At 42.3% G+C, this 16,023-nt stretch overlaps 1 protein-coding gene across 1 annotated transcript in view; it reads right to left on the bottom strand.

Annotated features, from left to right (window-relative positions):
- Positions 1 to 464: 464 nt before the first annotated feature.
- The window catches only part of LOC121287049 (rho GTPase-activating protein 39-like), a 172,163-nt gene continuing 156,604 nt past the window's right edge, over positions 465 to 16,023 (bottom strand). Inside the window, exons 7-10 of the mRNA XM_041204501.1 lie at positions 15,434 to 15,633; positions 12,783 to 12,874; positions 9,305 to 9,474; positions 465 to 6,083 (exon numbers count right to left, since the gene is read on the bottom strand). Of these exons, the coding sequence (XP_041060435.1) occupies positions 5,889 to 6,083; positions 9,305 to 9,474; positions 12,783 to 12,874; positions 15,434 to 15,633 (657 nt within the window). The 3' untranslated portion in view covers positions 465 to 5,888. The remainder of the gene's footprint in view (positions 6,084 to 9,304; positions 9,475 to 12,782; positions 12,875 to 15,433; positions 15,634 to 16,023) is intronic.

Genomic DNA, 16,023 nt, shown 5'->3' with positions numbered 1-16,023 from the left:
GATGTTGATTGAGGGATAAATATTGGCCAGGACACTGGGTACAACTCCCCTGCTCTTCTTCAAAATAGTGCCATAGGATCTTTTACATTCACCTGAGCAGGCAGACAATTTAAGGTCTCATTGAAAAGATGGCATCTCTGACGATGCAGCGCTCCCTCAGAACTGCACTGGTGATTTTTGTGTTCAAGCCCTTAAGTGGAACTTGAATCAGGAAACTGGTGAGTAAAGGCTGAATTAAATATAATTAAGTGAAGCCAAAACTTTCTTGGAACAGCCAGAGGTGTGGAAATACTACATTGGGGATATGGCAGAAATGCAAACTGAAGATTAAATTGCTTGCTTGTATATCTCAACAACAACAGCTATGTTTGTTTATGGGATGCTGTACACAGACTTCCATTTGTGAAAGTAGATGTCCAACAGTAAACATTATATTCTCAGAATAGCACACACTGGAGACTTCGTAAAGTCAGAATCTTGCAGCTTTTATTTACACTTCTCTTACGCAAAGAAACATCCAGTGTACACAAAAAAATTATTTTGCTTTTATACAACCTCTCAAAAAGCATTAACATATCACAGCATGAAGGAGAAGCTAAGTGCAAAGAAAACCATTTTAAAAAAACACAAACAGCAATGTTTACAGGAAAGTTTACAACGCAGTTTTACACAGTAACGCTAATGCATATTTCAAATGCCACAATGTACAAAAGAAAAACATAATCAAGAGTGGTTACATATTTGGTTTTGCTTTTAATAAGACAGTCCCCATTCAGCACGCGCACGCACACACACACACACACACACACACACACACACACACACAAATCCCTTTCCCAATTTACTTATTTAGGAAGTTAATTCCATCTGGAGTTTAATATTTCTAAGTCAAATTCAACCCTTTTTAAATTGTACAATTTTTTTTTTTAGGTAAATACCTGATTGGGGAAATGAAAACAAATGAATAAATGATGGATTTTTTTAAGCTACAGTGGCTATATCTATTCCCACCACCTGGATATTCTGGGGTTTAATTTTACTCTATTGTTACTGGAATCATCAGTTTGTCTTCAGTAACTTTTTTCCCCTGTTTCAATTTTGGGGAAATAATTTCCATCACTAAGAATCCTTTGTATTTATCATCAATATACAGAAAACCAAAAAAAACTATATTTACAAAACTTCAGTTAGTGTAATACCAGTTACTGTGTCACATGGTGTATGAAGGCTCATTAAAATAACAATGTAAATTACTGTCAATTCAGTACTGCCACAAAATTGAACGAGGGTATTTATTCTGCAACACAAAAGGGGGGAATATTAATCCATCCCGCCAGTCGGAACATCCATAGGATCAGATGGAAACCTTAACTTTACACACAATGTTACTTTAAATGGAGACTAAAATCAGGCGGTAGTTATGTAAAATCAACATTACAGCTAGACCTTTCAGTTTGCTGACTGATGGGATGGGGTAAGCTCCCCCCAGTCAGTGGGGTGTAAAACAGGGATCCATGGGTATCCCACCTGGCACGTTAGTTAAAATTTCCCCCAAAGAATGCACTTGGTAGCATAAAGAATGAGAAATGCTATTGCAATCATGAAAACGCATTGTACAAAATATTCTCCCCCTCAATCAATGTGGTCTTACATCAGCAGATTCATAGGATTGGTTTAGTTCTCATGAACGGTACAATGAGTCATTTCAAAGGGGCATCTATGGAACTTTTTTTCCTTCTGGTCTTCTCCCTTCTTCTCCTGAAAGCACCAACTCCTGGAAAAATGCAATCTTCCCATTTTCCCAGATGGGAAAGTGTATCAAGTAATAGGGACATGGGGGGAGGGGGTGATGGTGTCAGGCGGGAAAAGAGGAGGTAAAATACCTTCTGTCATAATGAAAAGTTTAGCATAAAGTCAAAAAAAAGCTGCACTGCCAAGATAATTAGCTGCATCACTGTGATAATTATCATTAACAGTATATAGTTATACAGAGACCTGCCCCTCCTGGTAACAGATCTTCTGTGTCCACAGCACCAGTTACTGAAGTTTAGAGCACACACTCCTTTAAGTATAGAACAGTTTTAAAATATATTTTGTACAGTTATATAGCAGGAATATAAACTTAAGAGGAATACATAAATAAAGCAAGCTGCAATGCAGAAAGATATTCATTTGGAAAAGCTATCTTTTATATTTTTTTTTACAAAAATACGACATCTTGGGAACCACAAACTTACACTGACTAGACTCTGCTGCCGAGATGAACATTAACTGATTAGCCTTGGCAATAAAGAGAATGTGGGAGGGAAAAGGGGTGTGAACTACTAAAACTACACAGGCGAAAAAAAGATTATTTATTAAACTTTTAACTTTGCAGGCTCCCAGAAAGATTAGATTGATGGGTGGAGAAATTATTTAATTACAACCTTAGCAGTGTTATCAGAAAAGTCATCTCTTATTCATTCTTCTGTAAAGGCACAGACCTAGTCAGTTGGGCGTGCCTCTTCTTGGGCATGATGGGCACCCCCTTGCCTGAATGGCAAGACCCAAGGAGTCCCCATATATTCACATCAAACTGCTCAGTAAAATAGGCAACTCTCACGTGACTGATTTAAAAAATAAACATTTGCAACGAAAAGTCACTTAGTAACACAGAACTTGAATATTGCTGAGACACATGTTGCTGAAGCTTTTTGTCTTGAATTCATCAGGACAAATGCAAGAATAACGCAATGATTGTGATCATTTGAAATTTGGCATTTACGCATTTGCAACATATTGATTTGTAACCTCAGTAAAAGTAATACAAGCTCATTCTTAAATGGGACCAGTAATTGGTGGTGTCTTACTGCAGCAGCCTCCAGACTAAAATACCTCCATTAGGAAAGTATGACAGATCAGGACACAATGAGCTACAACAAAGATAACTTATCACCTAGCTTAATCTTACAAAGGAAAGAAACTGCGCTCCCTCAAGGAGATCTCTTCCTTCCTTCCATAGATTATTCATGGATAACAGAAATTGTTAATTCAGATCTCATTGTGTGACTTTTAATAATGTTTTAATTTTCAAATTTTCAGAGCTATGCCTTGGGCTTAAAGCTAAAAAGAAACAATTGCAATTGCTAACATTTCAAACTTTGCAACATAACTTCACTGCTAAGGTTCGGAGTATTCATCAACACATGATTTAGACACAAGATGCGGATAGCTGCCAAGTGACGAACCACAACCAAGAAAACAGGAAACTAAAGTTAAGTAAAACTGGCATAGTTATACTGCAGACTAGTAACATAGACTCAACGATGAATGGGGAGTTCAGATTTGACTTGTCCTTTCCAAAGACTTGGTGCAAAGTAGCTTATTTCACCCTGTTTGTATGAAAGAGACCTAAAGAGAATGATCACAGCCAGTTTACAAAGTTGGTGCTGTATGCCCTCCAAACTTAATTTCAACTGGTATAAATTATCATCCCCAACACAAGCTCACAAGAGCTTTGCATTTTGTTTTTAAGCTTTGCAAAAGGAAGTCTAGAGTCAGGAGTAGTAACTCCACTATAGTCTGACTGAGTAACTACATTTCTTCCGTGGAGATGGCAAGACTGCTATTGGAACTCAATGCGATGTTGCTTACTCACATTAAATACCTCACAGGTACAAAGGCACCATGTATATAAAACAAAGTTAGTACAGCAGCTATCAGAAGAGAGCAAGAAGGGGAGAGAGAGAGAGAGAGAGTGAAGGAGCGCTAAAATTAGTGCAATCCCATCAACAAACCATTCACAGCTCAAGACCTGATCACGTTGAGCATCTGTGGGACTGGGCACAAACTGGATCACTTGACCCCCAACTCAGGGACTGGACAGAATGAGGGGGCGAATGCTTCAAGTAAATGGCGGAAAACGTAACTCCCTGCACCGACCCGCCCATCCAACAACTCCTTCTCAAAGTCATGTGACGCTAAAAATAACAATGCTCCTTATTGTATTAAAAATAAAATCAACGGATCAAAACAACCTCATCCCAGTTAATGTACCTGATAAGAATTTTTGTTCATCCTTAAACGCTTGCAGATCGTTGCTAAATTTAGATATACAGGAACAAAATATAAATTAATTCAGTACCAAATGGCAACAATTAAACTTAAAAACGTGCATAAAGGCAGATGCTCTCAACTTTGAGTTAACCGTAGGCAAATGTCCAAATTTACTGGGCCTCTGCTTTTGTTTTCCTGAATAACCAAATCCAATTTGAATGCCAAAAACGGGGTTTTGCAAAACTCAAGTAAGATTTTGCGATCTCCTAGATTGTTTATTTTATTCAAACTCTCAGCTCAGGAAGGACAATTGCATTGTTGAAGATTCCGGTGGGTTATGGGGCTGATTTTGAGAAAAAGAGAAAATAATCTATGTCCTAGCGATAAGAGATGAGACAGTTCACCTGTTTCATTCAAGATTCCAAAGAGTCTATCAGAGAAAACATGAACTGAAATAATTAGCTTTGGATGCACACTGCTCACTTCATAGCTACTTAGAACAGAAATGCTAAACAGGACCTTCTATCTTTTTAAAAAAAATATGCTCTGCTCAGTACAACAGTCCCCAGAGCAACAGAGCAAAGGGCATTTTACAGATGGCACTTTTCAGTGTTGACACCATGTACTGTGGAATGCAAGCACCACTTCTAATTTAAGAACAACTTTCCAATTAACCGTTGGAATTAACCATGAAAAGCTGCAAATCTCTGAATTTCAAGGATATTAAAAATTAAGTGGGACTTGTGCACCAGGTGAAACAGAGAGCACAACTGCCCTGACACACAGAACTCTGAAAAGAATTGGGCCAAGCAAGGGAACGGACACAATAAAAATAAAATATAGAAAATATGCACAGACATGTATATATATACATTACACATGCCATCTATCATGTGCCATCGGAAAAGCAAGATTTGGGTTTTTGTGGATTGCGTGTATGGAGGACATATCATCCTGGGATAAAATTAACTGAAACATTCCGTCATTCAACCCTATTATCAGTGACCATGGTATTTAAAACATTGGCTAGAGTTTAATAATAGTGTTTCTATGTTTCCCTCCAGTGAAGGCAGAGTAAGCAAGCAGAGTGAAAGCTTAGTGTTGGTTGGGCTACTGGAAGGGAGCAAGTATTTTCTTTTTTTTTAAAACAAGCAAGCTTTTCTGTTTTTTTTTAAAAAAGACACATACACCTTTTTAAATCCAGATTTAAAACACCGGGTTTTCTTTCTCACAAAACAATACAAAATAAAAATCACACATACACAACAACTCCCAGTTCCCCTCATATTTGCAATGCCCAGTTTTACAACATGTCAAATTGGCAGCCTCCCCTTCCAAAAGTGCAAATGGTGTTTTGCCTCCATCTTTTTGGGGGTTGAAGTATCATGAAATTTTCTAGCTGCAGTATAATTCAGGGTGGGGACAGGGATCATTAATAATCTGATCCAACTGATGGTTTGATTATCTCCATCATGAGGCACCTTTTTAAACTTTTTACCATCGCAGAAAAGAAAATTACACAGACTGAATATTATTTATTATTGGCTAAAGATGTTTGGAAAATAAACTTCATGCACAACACCTCAGATACAGTGAGTGTTTCAGCCCCACAATCTCCCTCGATTCCAGCCTGCTATACAGGGAAGTGTAACTTGGATTTAAACAGAACTAATGGGTAGTTCTGCATCATGGTTGTTCCAGGTACCAGTTTGAGGCAATGTTTTTGTTGACAAATGGATTGTCCAGCCACTGAAAAAGCAGGAAGGACCGAGCACAGACACGCATCAAAGGGACTGTGGGAAGAGATAGGCTTGACCCTGCCGAGCAGGCCAGTGTCTGTATCCCTTGACCTCTCACAGGTCACCTTTGATGAAGCTCGTGTCTAGATGCACAATTAGTAAGCGAATGAAGGACATCTCCTTCCGCGTGTTTTCAAAAATAACCCGTGGGTCGTCGGACTGGCAGCGTAGGCAGTTTGGAGCCATCACCATGGCAAGGTTGTTGACGTCCATCTTGGTTTTGCTCACATTAATCGGCTGTGCAAAAATCTATTTAAAGTAAAAATATAAAGACTTGTTCAGTAAATGTGTCATTGCTCAGAATGTTAAATTTTCACTTTTTTTGTGAGGGTAAAGGAAAGGGGGGGGGGGTCTTTTTCCATTTTCTCCCCATGGTCTCTAAGTTGAACAAACTTTTATTTCCCCAATTCGAGTACCTGCTTCTAGAGGGCCCAGAAAAATCCAAGGCTGCCCCTGCCAGGAACTGCCCTGTTACAATGGATTTGTGTGTTTTGTTCTTGTGAAACTAGTTTTGCCTCAATATGAAAATGTTTAAGCAAACTGGCTGGTGTGGGCGTAACAATAAATCTGGTTTCTCAGCCAGGGAGGAGGCGGGGGTTGTGGAAGTGTTGCCAATTTGCCCTGGTGACTCCAGACCAGGTAAGGAAACAATAAAAGCCAAGTTTCCTGCTCCTTATCCCAGGATCCACACTGGCCAAGTCTACTTACTGTACTGAGCAGTGATGCTCTCCATGGCCTGTCAACATTCACGGTCACTACACAGGTTATACATGATTGGGAGGGGAGGGGGTGCGGCGGTAGTATTATCACTGGACTAGTATTCGAGAGACCCAGGGTAATGCTCTGGGGACCTGGGTTCCAATCCCACCCCAGCAAATGAAATTTGAATTCAATAAAAAAAATCTGGAATGAAAAGTCTGATGATGACCATGAAATCATTGCTGATTCACCTGGTTCACTAATGTCCTTTAGGGAAGGAAATCTGCTGTCCTTAGCTGGTTTGGCCTACATGTGACTTCAGACCCACAGCAATGTGTTTGACTCTTTAAATGCCCTCCGAACCAGCGACACCAACATCCCACAAATGAATAAAAAAGCTAAATAAATTATCTATGAGAGCTCCTCCTGAATCTGGAGGGCCAACAGGAGTGCCTGAGGCTCTGGGCAGCTGCAGCGCTACTGGCAGAAGCAGCTGCTGTCGATATAGGTGGGGAACCTCAAAATGGAGATACTCTCCAAAGGTTTTTCAAAGTGTGAAAATAAAATGGGAAGGTGCCTTCTTGAACCGCTGCAGTCCACGTGGTGTACGTACAGCCACAGTGCTGTTAGGGAGGGAGTTCCAGGATTTTGACGCAGCGACAGTCAGGATGGTGTGTGGCTTGGAGGGGAACTTGCAGGTGGTGGTGTTCCTATGCACCTGCTGCCCTCATCCTCCTAGGTGGTAGAGGTCGCGGGTTTGGAAGGTGCTGTCAAAGGAGCCTTGGTGAGCTGCTGCAGTGCATCTTGCTTTTATCGCAATACCCTGTCCTTACTCCATATCGCTCAATATCTTTACTTCCCAAGGATCTATCTCCCTTTGAAATGCCCTAATCTATGGCCCTCTGAGGAAGATGTTTCTCCATCAGTTTTTAAATTTGTTGAACTGAAACTCTACGATCATATCCTCTTATTACAGGGTCTCCTACCACAAGTTCAGTGACGTCCCCTAATTATCCTGTCAAATAGTCCACCTTAATCAGGTCACACTTTAATCTGCTCAGTTTTGGGGAAATTAACCCATGTTAACTCAGTTTCTACTTATTTCTAATTATAACTCTCACATTTCATCCAAATCACCATCCTGCTGAATTGGCACAAGACCTTCTGCAAGCCATATCTACATTATTCGAGTGAGGCACTCAAAACTAAACACATTGCTCCAAGTAAGGTCTGAGCAGCACTCCTTGTTTTCATAACCCTGATGAAACCTTTAGATCATGTTTTGATAATCTGTAACGCTAGCTGTTAATGAGTTATTTACCCAGACTCAGATTTGCTTATTCATCCACACATTGCCTCTCCCCTTACACTGCCATTCTATTTGTCATCTTTGCATCCAAATTACTTCACAAGGCAGTCAAAGGGTATAGGGGGCAGATAGGAAAGCAGAGGCCACAATCAGATCAGCCATGATCTTAAAAAAAATGGCAGAGCAGGCTCGAGGGGCCGAATGGCCTATGCTGCTCGAGTCGTATGTTCGTCTTTGTCATTGTTCTGTGCAATTGTTTGTTTCATTTTTGTTGCTTTCCTCTTCACAGTTCACTAGAACCTCTCGGTATCACTTGTAAACTTCCAAAATCATAACATCACAAGAATGATACAGCACAGGAGACCATTCGGCCCATTGTGCCAGTGCTGGATCTTTGGTAGGGCTACCTAATTAATCAGACTCAGAAACAAAAATTGCTGGAAAAACTCAGCAGGTCTGACAGCAGCTGTGGAGAGAAAGGCAGAGTTAACGTTTCAAATCCATATGACTCTTCTTCAGAACCTACAGTTCCAGTTCTAAAGAAGAGTCATACGGACTTGAAATGTTAACTCTGTCTTTCTTTCCACAGCTGCTGTCAGACCTGAGTTTTTCTGGCAATTTTTGTTTTTGTTTCAAATTTCCAGCATCTGCAGTATTTTGCTTTTAATTAATCAGACTCCCATGCTCTTTCCTCTTAGTACTGTAAATGTTTTTCCTTCAAACATTTACCCAATTCTCTATTGAAAGTTATGATCAAATCTTCTTCCATCGCCCTTTCAGACAATGGAATTCAGATCATAATAACTCATTGTGGTTTAAATAAAATTTCCTCATATTGCTTCTGTTTCTTTTGCCAATTCGCAAGTTCCCCTCCAAGCCACACACCATCATAACTTGGAACGATACCAGTACTGTTCCTTCACTGTCGCTGAGTGAAAATCCTGGAGCTCCCTCCCTAACAGCACTGTGGGTGTACCTACACCACAGGGACTGCAGCTCAAGAAGACAGCTCAGTACCACCTTCTCAAGGGCAACTGGGATGGGCAATAAATGCTGGCCCAGCCAACGACACTTACATCCCATGAAAGAATTTTTTAAAAAAGTCACTTTAAATACTCCCACATCTATTCCAAACCAGGTCAGTGAAAAGTTAGAACCACATTATTCCTGCATGGGACCACACTTAGAATCCTGCAACAAAGGTGGCCATTCATGCCTGTGCAGGCTCTTTGTATTTTTATCCAATTCCCTTCTTAAGTTACCATTGAATCTATTCCCGCCACTGTCAGTATTTGAAAATGTCCCTTTTAACCAAACTTCTACTTCGCCAACAGTTCCCTATCCTGTCTGCCAAAATGGTGCAGCTCTCCATGTACACCCCAAACCACCCCCACCTGGTTGCTGGCCCTGCACCTGAAGTACACTGATAAATGCCCAGAAACCCTGCCGGCTTTATGCTCACCTGCAAAAAGTGGATGAGGTAACCAAGGACAAGGCGGTTTATTTCAGGCAGAGAAGCGACAACAGCAACAGCAGCCTCAGGGTTCTCGTAGTTGCTCACACATTGCGGGTAGAACTTCTGTGGGATCAGGGGCTCCTCCAACTCTCGGTACCACAGCTTCAGCAGGGAGGCTGCAGAGGAACAAAAACAAGCACAATGAGAAAAGGAGGCCTCTCGCGGGAGTTTATGATGGAATCCTTTGTGAAAGGGCATCATCCTTTACTGTAAACTAACAACATTAAGTCTACTCTCTGTTGTTCTTTCTCAGTGTAACATCTTTTTCAATGTGACAGTTTCATTTGTTTTTGCCAACAATGAGATTCCAATTAGAAGGAGCTACTTGTGTGTTACCCTGCCACGTGCTTCTGGATGCAAACAATTTTCTCATGCAATGAGTTCTGAGTCATAGTAAAGCCCAGACACCAAAGAGAGGCTTTTCATTCTTCCTTTCTCTCAAGGCAGTGTGAGAAGCAGTATATAGTTTCACAGGCACTGATCAAGGATGGGCAAGTTATTCCAGGAACACTCATCCCTCATGGGTTGACTGGATTGTCCATTCTTTAAGTTGGGGCATTGGGCAACCAAAAGAAAAAGAACAAAAGCATATTACCGCCAAATAACTTTGTATGTCTCCCTCAATTTGGAGGTCAGAGATACACCAAGCTTCAAAGGAATTATTCCTTTCCCCCCCCCACCCCCGACACCTGAATGACACTGGGGTGGGACACAGCACTGGGAGTGACTATTCATGCTAGACTACAGCATAATACTAGAAGCAGTCATCCACTAACTCGGGCGCACGAATGTTGGTGACATATTTAATTTGGGCTCCACCTGAGCTTTGCCCTCAGCTTAACATGCACATCAGGCAGGGGTCACTTGACAGAGACCAGGATTTTCCCACTTCTCAACCTGAAGCCACTGCAGCCGATTTGTGCACACACAACGTGACTCCTGCTAAGACTAGATAACACAACAGAGGCGAAGGGAATGAAACTGGGCGACCCCTGGAACGCATGAAACAGCACATTACGACACACTGGTCCATTGAAACAATAGGCAGCTCAAGATCTCAAACTCTTAAGTTCAAGGAAAACAACAATGTGTTCAAATCAGATACAGATCATCACTTGTGATGGGACAGAACCACAGACTTTCGCTACCTGACACATTCTTCCTTCATTTTTAGGCATGTTTTGTAACTTCCTCACCATGCTCACGTATATAACTTTCTGAACAATTTAGAAGGATAAAATTGTATTTTTTAAAAAAAAAAATGACATCCTGTGTTTCTGCAGTGTTCCTATGTATTTTAATTCAGTTTGCTGTTACAATTAGGAACTGTTTCCAAGTTCCTCCCCTTCTCCGTCTCAGAAATGCTTTCTGTTTAATTTGTTCACAATGTGGGTGACACTGGCATCGCCAGTTATTTTCCCAACCCCAGCTGCTCTTCTTCTTGCTTAGCAGATGTTAAGAGTTAACTTTGCAACATGGGACTACAGTTCCCAGGTTAGAACCATATTAAAGTTATGGCCCATTGTGTCTACGGCTGCCAAAAATAAAGAGAGAGAAAAAAAAAAGCCACTCATTTTTAATCCCACTTTCCAGCACCTGGTCCGTAGCCTTGCAGGTTACAGCACTTCAGACGCAGATCCAGGTACCTTTTAACTGAGTTGAGCGTTTCAGCTTCAGCCCCTAATTTAGACAGTGAATTCCAAATGTCCATCATACTCTGGGTGAAAAAGTTTTTCACAGTCCCTTCTAATCCTTCTACCAATCCCTTAAATCTATGCCCCTGGTAATTGACCACTCAGCTAGGGGAAGCAGGTCTTTCCTGTCTATCCTATCTAGGCCCCTCACAATTTTGTACACCTCAATTAGGTTACCCCTCAGCCTCCTCTGTTCTAAAGGAAAGCAACCCTAGCCTATCCAATCTTTCCTGATAGCTGCAATTTTCAAGCCATGATAGCATTCTTATTAATCTCCTCTCCAGAGCAATTATGTCCTTCCTGTAATGTGGTGACCAGTACACAAAATTCTAGCTGTAGCCTTAACAGCATTTTATCCAGCTCCATCATTATATCCCTGCTTTTGTATTCAATACCCTGTCCAATAAAGGCATGCATTCTGTATGCTTTCTTGACCACCTGATCTACCTATCCTGCCACCTTCAGGCACCTGTGGACATGCACTCCAAGGTCTCTCACTTCCTCAACCCCTCAATATCCTCCTATTTATTGAGTATTCCCTTGCTTTGTCTGCCCTCCCCAAATGCATTACCTCACACTTTTCCGGATTGAATTCTATTTGCCACTTTTCCACCCACTCAATCAAATCGTTGATATCATTCCCGGACTGGGAAGGGACTTCTGGTTCCCTTCCCTGAATGATATTAGTGAGCCAATTGGGTACAAACTGGAAACTCCCACGGACACAAGAGGCCAAACTTTGTTTGTTAAAAGTTTCACAACTTGCCCTGGTAGGAATTGTAATTGGCTTTCGAGTAACTAATCCAGAAACATTAGTGCTGGACTACTGAGAAAAAGTAAAATACTGTGGGTATTGTCAATAAAAGGGAAGACTTGAGTTTATATAAAGCTTTTCCTGGCCATAGAGTGTCTCAAAGTGCTTTAAGGCAATGAAATACCTTTGAAGTGTAGTCACTATTGTAATGTCGGAAAGGCAACATCCAATTTGCACACAACAAGCTCTCACAAACCGCAATCTAATAATAACCAGCTCATCTGTTTTTAGTGATGTTGGTTAAGGGTTACATATTGGCTAGGACACCGGGGATAACTTCTCTGCTTTTCTTCGAAACAGTGGCATGTTATCTTTCACATCCACCCCAACAGGCAGACGGAGCCTTGGTTTAACTTCTCACCTGAAAGAACACAAGTCCAACAGTGCAGCATTCCCTCAGTGCTGCACTTAGGTGTCAGCCTTGATTCTGTGTCAGAAGTGAGTGCGCTACCAATTTAACCACAGCTGACACTGTATAAATGTAAAATAACAGAAAATGCTGCAAACATTCAGCAGGTTAGGCAGCATCTGTGCAGAGAGAAGAACAGGGGTTACACAGCAACCCTTCCTTTCTTTCTCCAATCTGCTACTGTACCACTACATAAAAATTGGCCGCGCAGTACCTTCCTCTACCACAAGAGGTTACACATCCACCATGCAAACACTGAACAGCAGGATACATATGAAGCCTAGTGAAAATGTGTCTATTATTGGAAAATATGAATACTGTTCACTAAATTACAGACGCCTAACCCTCTGGCTCCCCTGGAAATGAGTCTTAAGGAGTAATTTGGGCATTTGCAAAGGATTAGTTTAACTAGGAGATAAATTATAAATGATAGGAACAGGGAGCCGCCATTCAGTCCCTCGAGCCTGCTCCAAACCACATTCTAATTAGGGCTATAAAGGTGGTTACCTGGTATATGGGGATCAGCAAGGTTGTCTGGGATCCTCCACTGGTCAACCTGTAGTTTGAGTGCATTTACTTCATCAATATCCCCAGGCACTCTGAAACAGAAAGACACAGCACTTCAGTCAGCTTCAGCTCAGGAGCTTAATAAACTGCAGTCCTCCACGTATTAAGAGATTAAATAGTCAGGCTCCGCGCACATAATGAAAAGTAAACTAGTTAAAGGCACTTTTCAGGTGTTTGCACAAATTACTGAGTCAGTTATCACACAGAGACTGCGTTAATATCTATTGCCCTGATTTAGAAGATACTTCACAGAGAAGCAAACAGACACCAAGTGGGAGGTGTGACCTAAAGCACAGCCAGAAAACAGGTAAGAAGATGCTTTTAGAAGGTGGGGAGAGAGGTCCTGAGGCAGAGGAGTAGTGGAGTGCGTGGGGGGGGGGGGGGGTGTGGTTTAAAAGAGGGTTTGAGAGAGCAGGCCATAGCCGACTAATGGATTTTTATATAAAACGTACAGTATAGAAACAGGCCATTTGGCCCAACTAGCCTGTGCTAGTTTATGATTTGCTGCTTAGGGTGGAACAGAATGAGAAAATTAAATGTGCTGGTGGCCAGTCAGAAAACCACCGAGGGTGAGATAGGGCATCAGCCTGGAGGAGGTTGGGTGGGCGAGGCCATGTGGGGCTTTAGATGAGCGTTTTGGATTTATCGCATTGGGAGAGGTGGAGGAGAATGGGAGATGGGTTGCAGCGGCAGTGGGTTCTGCTGGGGGGGGGGCGGGGGGGTGCAGGGGTGGGCTGAGGTAGGCTGAGGGCTCAGGTGGGCAGTGAGCTGGGGTGGGAGGTGGGCTGAGGTTGGGATGGGTTTTGCTGGGTAGGAGGTAAATTGGGTTGGTGAGGATGGGTTGTGGTGAGGCAGGTGCAGAGGATGTCAAGAATAGGAAAGTTTGTGCAGAAAGACAATAACATCATTTATAATTGTCATGTGGAGTACCTGGTGCTTACTGTGAATATGAAGTGAGATAAAGATACATTGGGCCATTTAGGAGTAAGCTGATAAGTTTCACAAACATCTGTTAGAAGGGCACCTCTTGGTTTACTGCAACACCATTCTCGTTCCTGCACTTAACTCTTTCTATACTGCAGATTTTGGGAGCTTTCAACTCATTTACGAGCTTCCTCATTGAAAGCTAAAATTAGACATCCCAGATGGAAAATTCATCAGCGAGCGGTCAAAAGGAAATAAAGAGTGCAGGCCAAGTGGTTTCACCACCAAAAGTAAACAAGTGAGACACTGTAAACATGAACATAATGTAACAAAACTCAAGCATATTGAAGCGTGAAGTGACTCCCTCTTACAGGGTTTCGGATCGAATCTTATTAGACATGGTGGTGTTGCTGTGGGTTAGGGAGGGGAGAGAAAGCAGAGGAAAGACATCAAAGGAGGGCCAATTGTTTCCTGTTTCCCTTTGTAAATAAGGTTTACATAATCAAAGCCCATTCATGCACATGTTCAAGTCACTAGTTTGCACGGGGAATGCTTCCAATGGCACAAGTTACAGGGAAATAAAAGTTCAATACAATTTATTTGGTGAATTGTTAAAACATACAGATTAGAAGATTAGAATCATACAGCAGTACACCACAGAGGCCATTCAGCCCATTGTGTCAGTGCTGCCTCACACAAACAGCAATCCAGTTAATCCCACTCCCCTGCTCTTTTCACATGCCCCTGCAATTATTTTCTCCTTTAAGTTCCATCAGATTTTCCCTGCTCTGTGGGCCAGTGGTGGTGTGGTTTGGTCGGGGGTGGGGGGGGGGGGGGGGGGGGGGGGGGGGGGGTGAGAAAGAGCGGATGACCAGCCTTAATGCCTCGGAGTTGGGTTGGGGAAACATCAGCCACAATCTTCTTCCTTTGTGAAGGAGGTTACCATAATCAGTGACTGACTATAAATGTGTCCAAGCATCTGGCTTGCACATGGGCTGGTCCTGGGGGCCCGGGATACACTGAACTCCAGCAATCCCTATGGAAATCGTGGGTGGGAATCATCACCAGCTGAGAAAAGCAGCAGGGTCAGTTATGAATACCCCACACTCACCACAACCAAATCTGCCTGCCGAAACTGCCAAAAATGCAGCTTGGGGGGAGGAGTGAATGAAGGAAAATTTGCGTAAATGCTCAGCAGTCAAATTCCCATCTCCCTCAGGCAGACTTTGCTCATACCAGGGCAGTTCAGAATTCCATGCCATTATGTAGAGGCGGCTTTTGTCCTGTTCTTTTTAAAACTAATGATTTAATGAAGTGGATGCTACTGAGATTTGCAAATTGTCACTTTTTTCACTCTAGAATTTCCAGACTTTCTGATCCCTCTGGAATATCTACTTTGGCAAAAGAACAATGTTTTATCAGCTGCCGCCCACAATGATGTCCAAGAAGACAAGACACAGCAGAGAATGAGTGGGCGAGTGAGTAAAGGCTTTACGATTTTTATTGGAGTATAACTTCTCCTGCAGAGTGCCTGAAATTCTGCAAAGACTTTGGAGCCATAAGGATCCCCCCTGCACAAGTCCTTTAGCTTTGAAGAGCTCCAGAGGATCTGCAGAGATAACACGCCCTGCCCCACCCGAGGGAATTCAGGTGAACCATGACCTTACCTGAAGATGCCTTCAACCTGCGCGCCACCCAGTCCCAATACTTTATTGGAGAGATGGGTCTGAACCCAGGGAAGCTTCCTCTCTGGGTAGCGCTCACGTTGTCTTTCCATTATTTCCTCCAACGAACTTCCAAACATGGAAGGTGTCAGGATGGCATTTTTTGCATGATGGATTTCTTCAATGGTTGGTTTTCTAAGCCCCTATCAATGAAGAAAAACTCATTTCAGTCCACCTAGGATTTAATTCCACAAATCAATGGCATATTATTCCTTCTCTGCTTTTCTGTTTCTTGCCACATCATGCTCCTTTTCCTCAGCAAATGACGAGACTTATTCCAGCCCTTTCGTCATTCCCACTCAATCTCTCCTGTCAGGAGCATGTCCAATATTGCAGGAGGACAAAGGGAGTCGTCAAAATGTGGTGCCCTTTGCCACCACAAAGGGCAGTTGAGGCATAGACGCCTTTAAGAGCATACTAGGTAAGTAAATTAGGGAAAAAGGAATAGGAGATTATGCAGATCGAGTGAAAATGAAGGAGCGGTGGGAGAAGGTTCATGTGGAGCATAAACACTGGCATGGACCAGCTGGGCC

The sequence above is a fragment of the Carcharodon carcharias genome, chromosome 14 (genome assembly GCF_017639515.1).
Source record: "Carcharodon carcharias isolate sCarCar2 chromosome 14, sCarCar2.pri, whole genome shotgun sequence".
NCBI classification, from domain to species: Eukaryota; Metazoa; Chordata; class Chondrichthyes; order Lamniformes; family Lamnidae; genus Carcharodon; species Carcharodon carcharias.
This window is presented reverse-complemented; position numbering and strand designations above follow the sequence as displayed.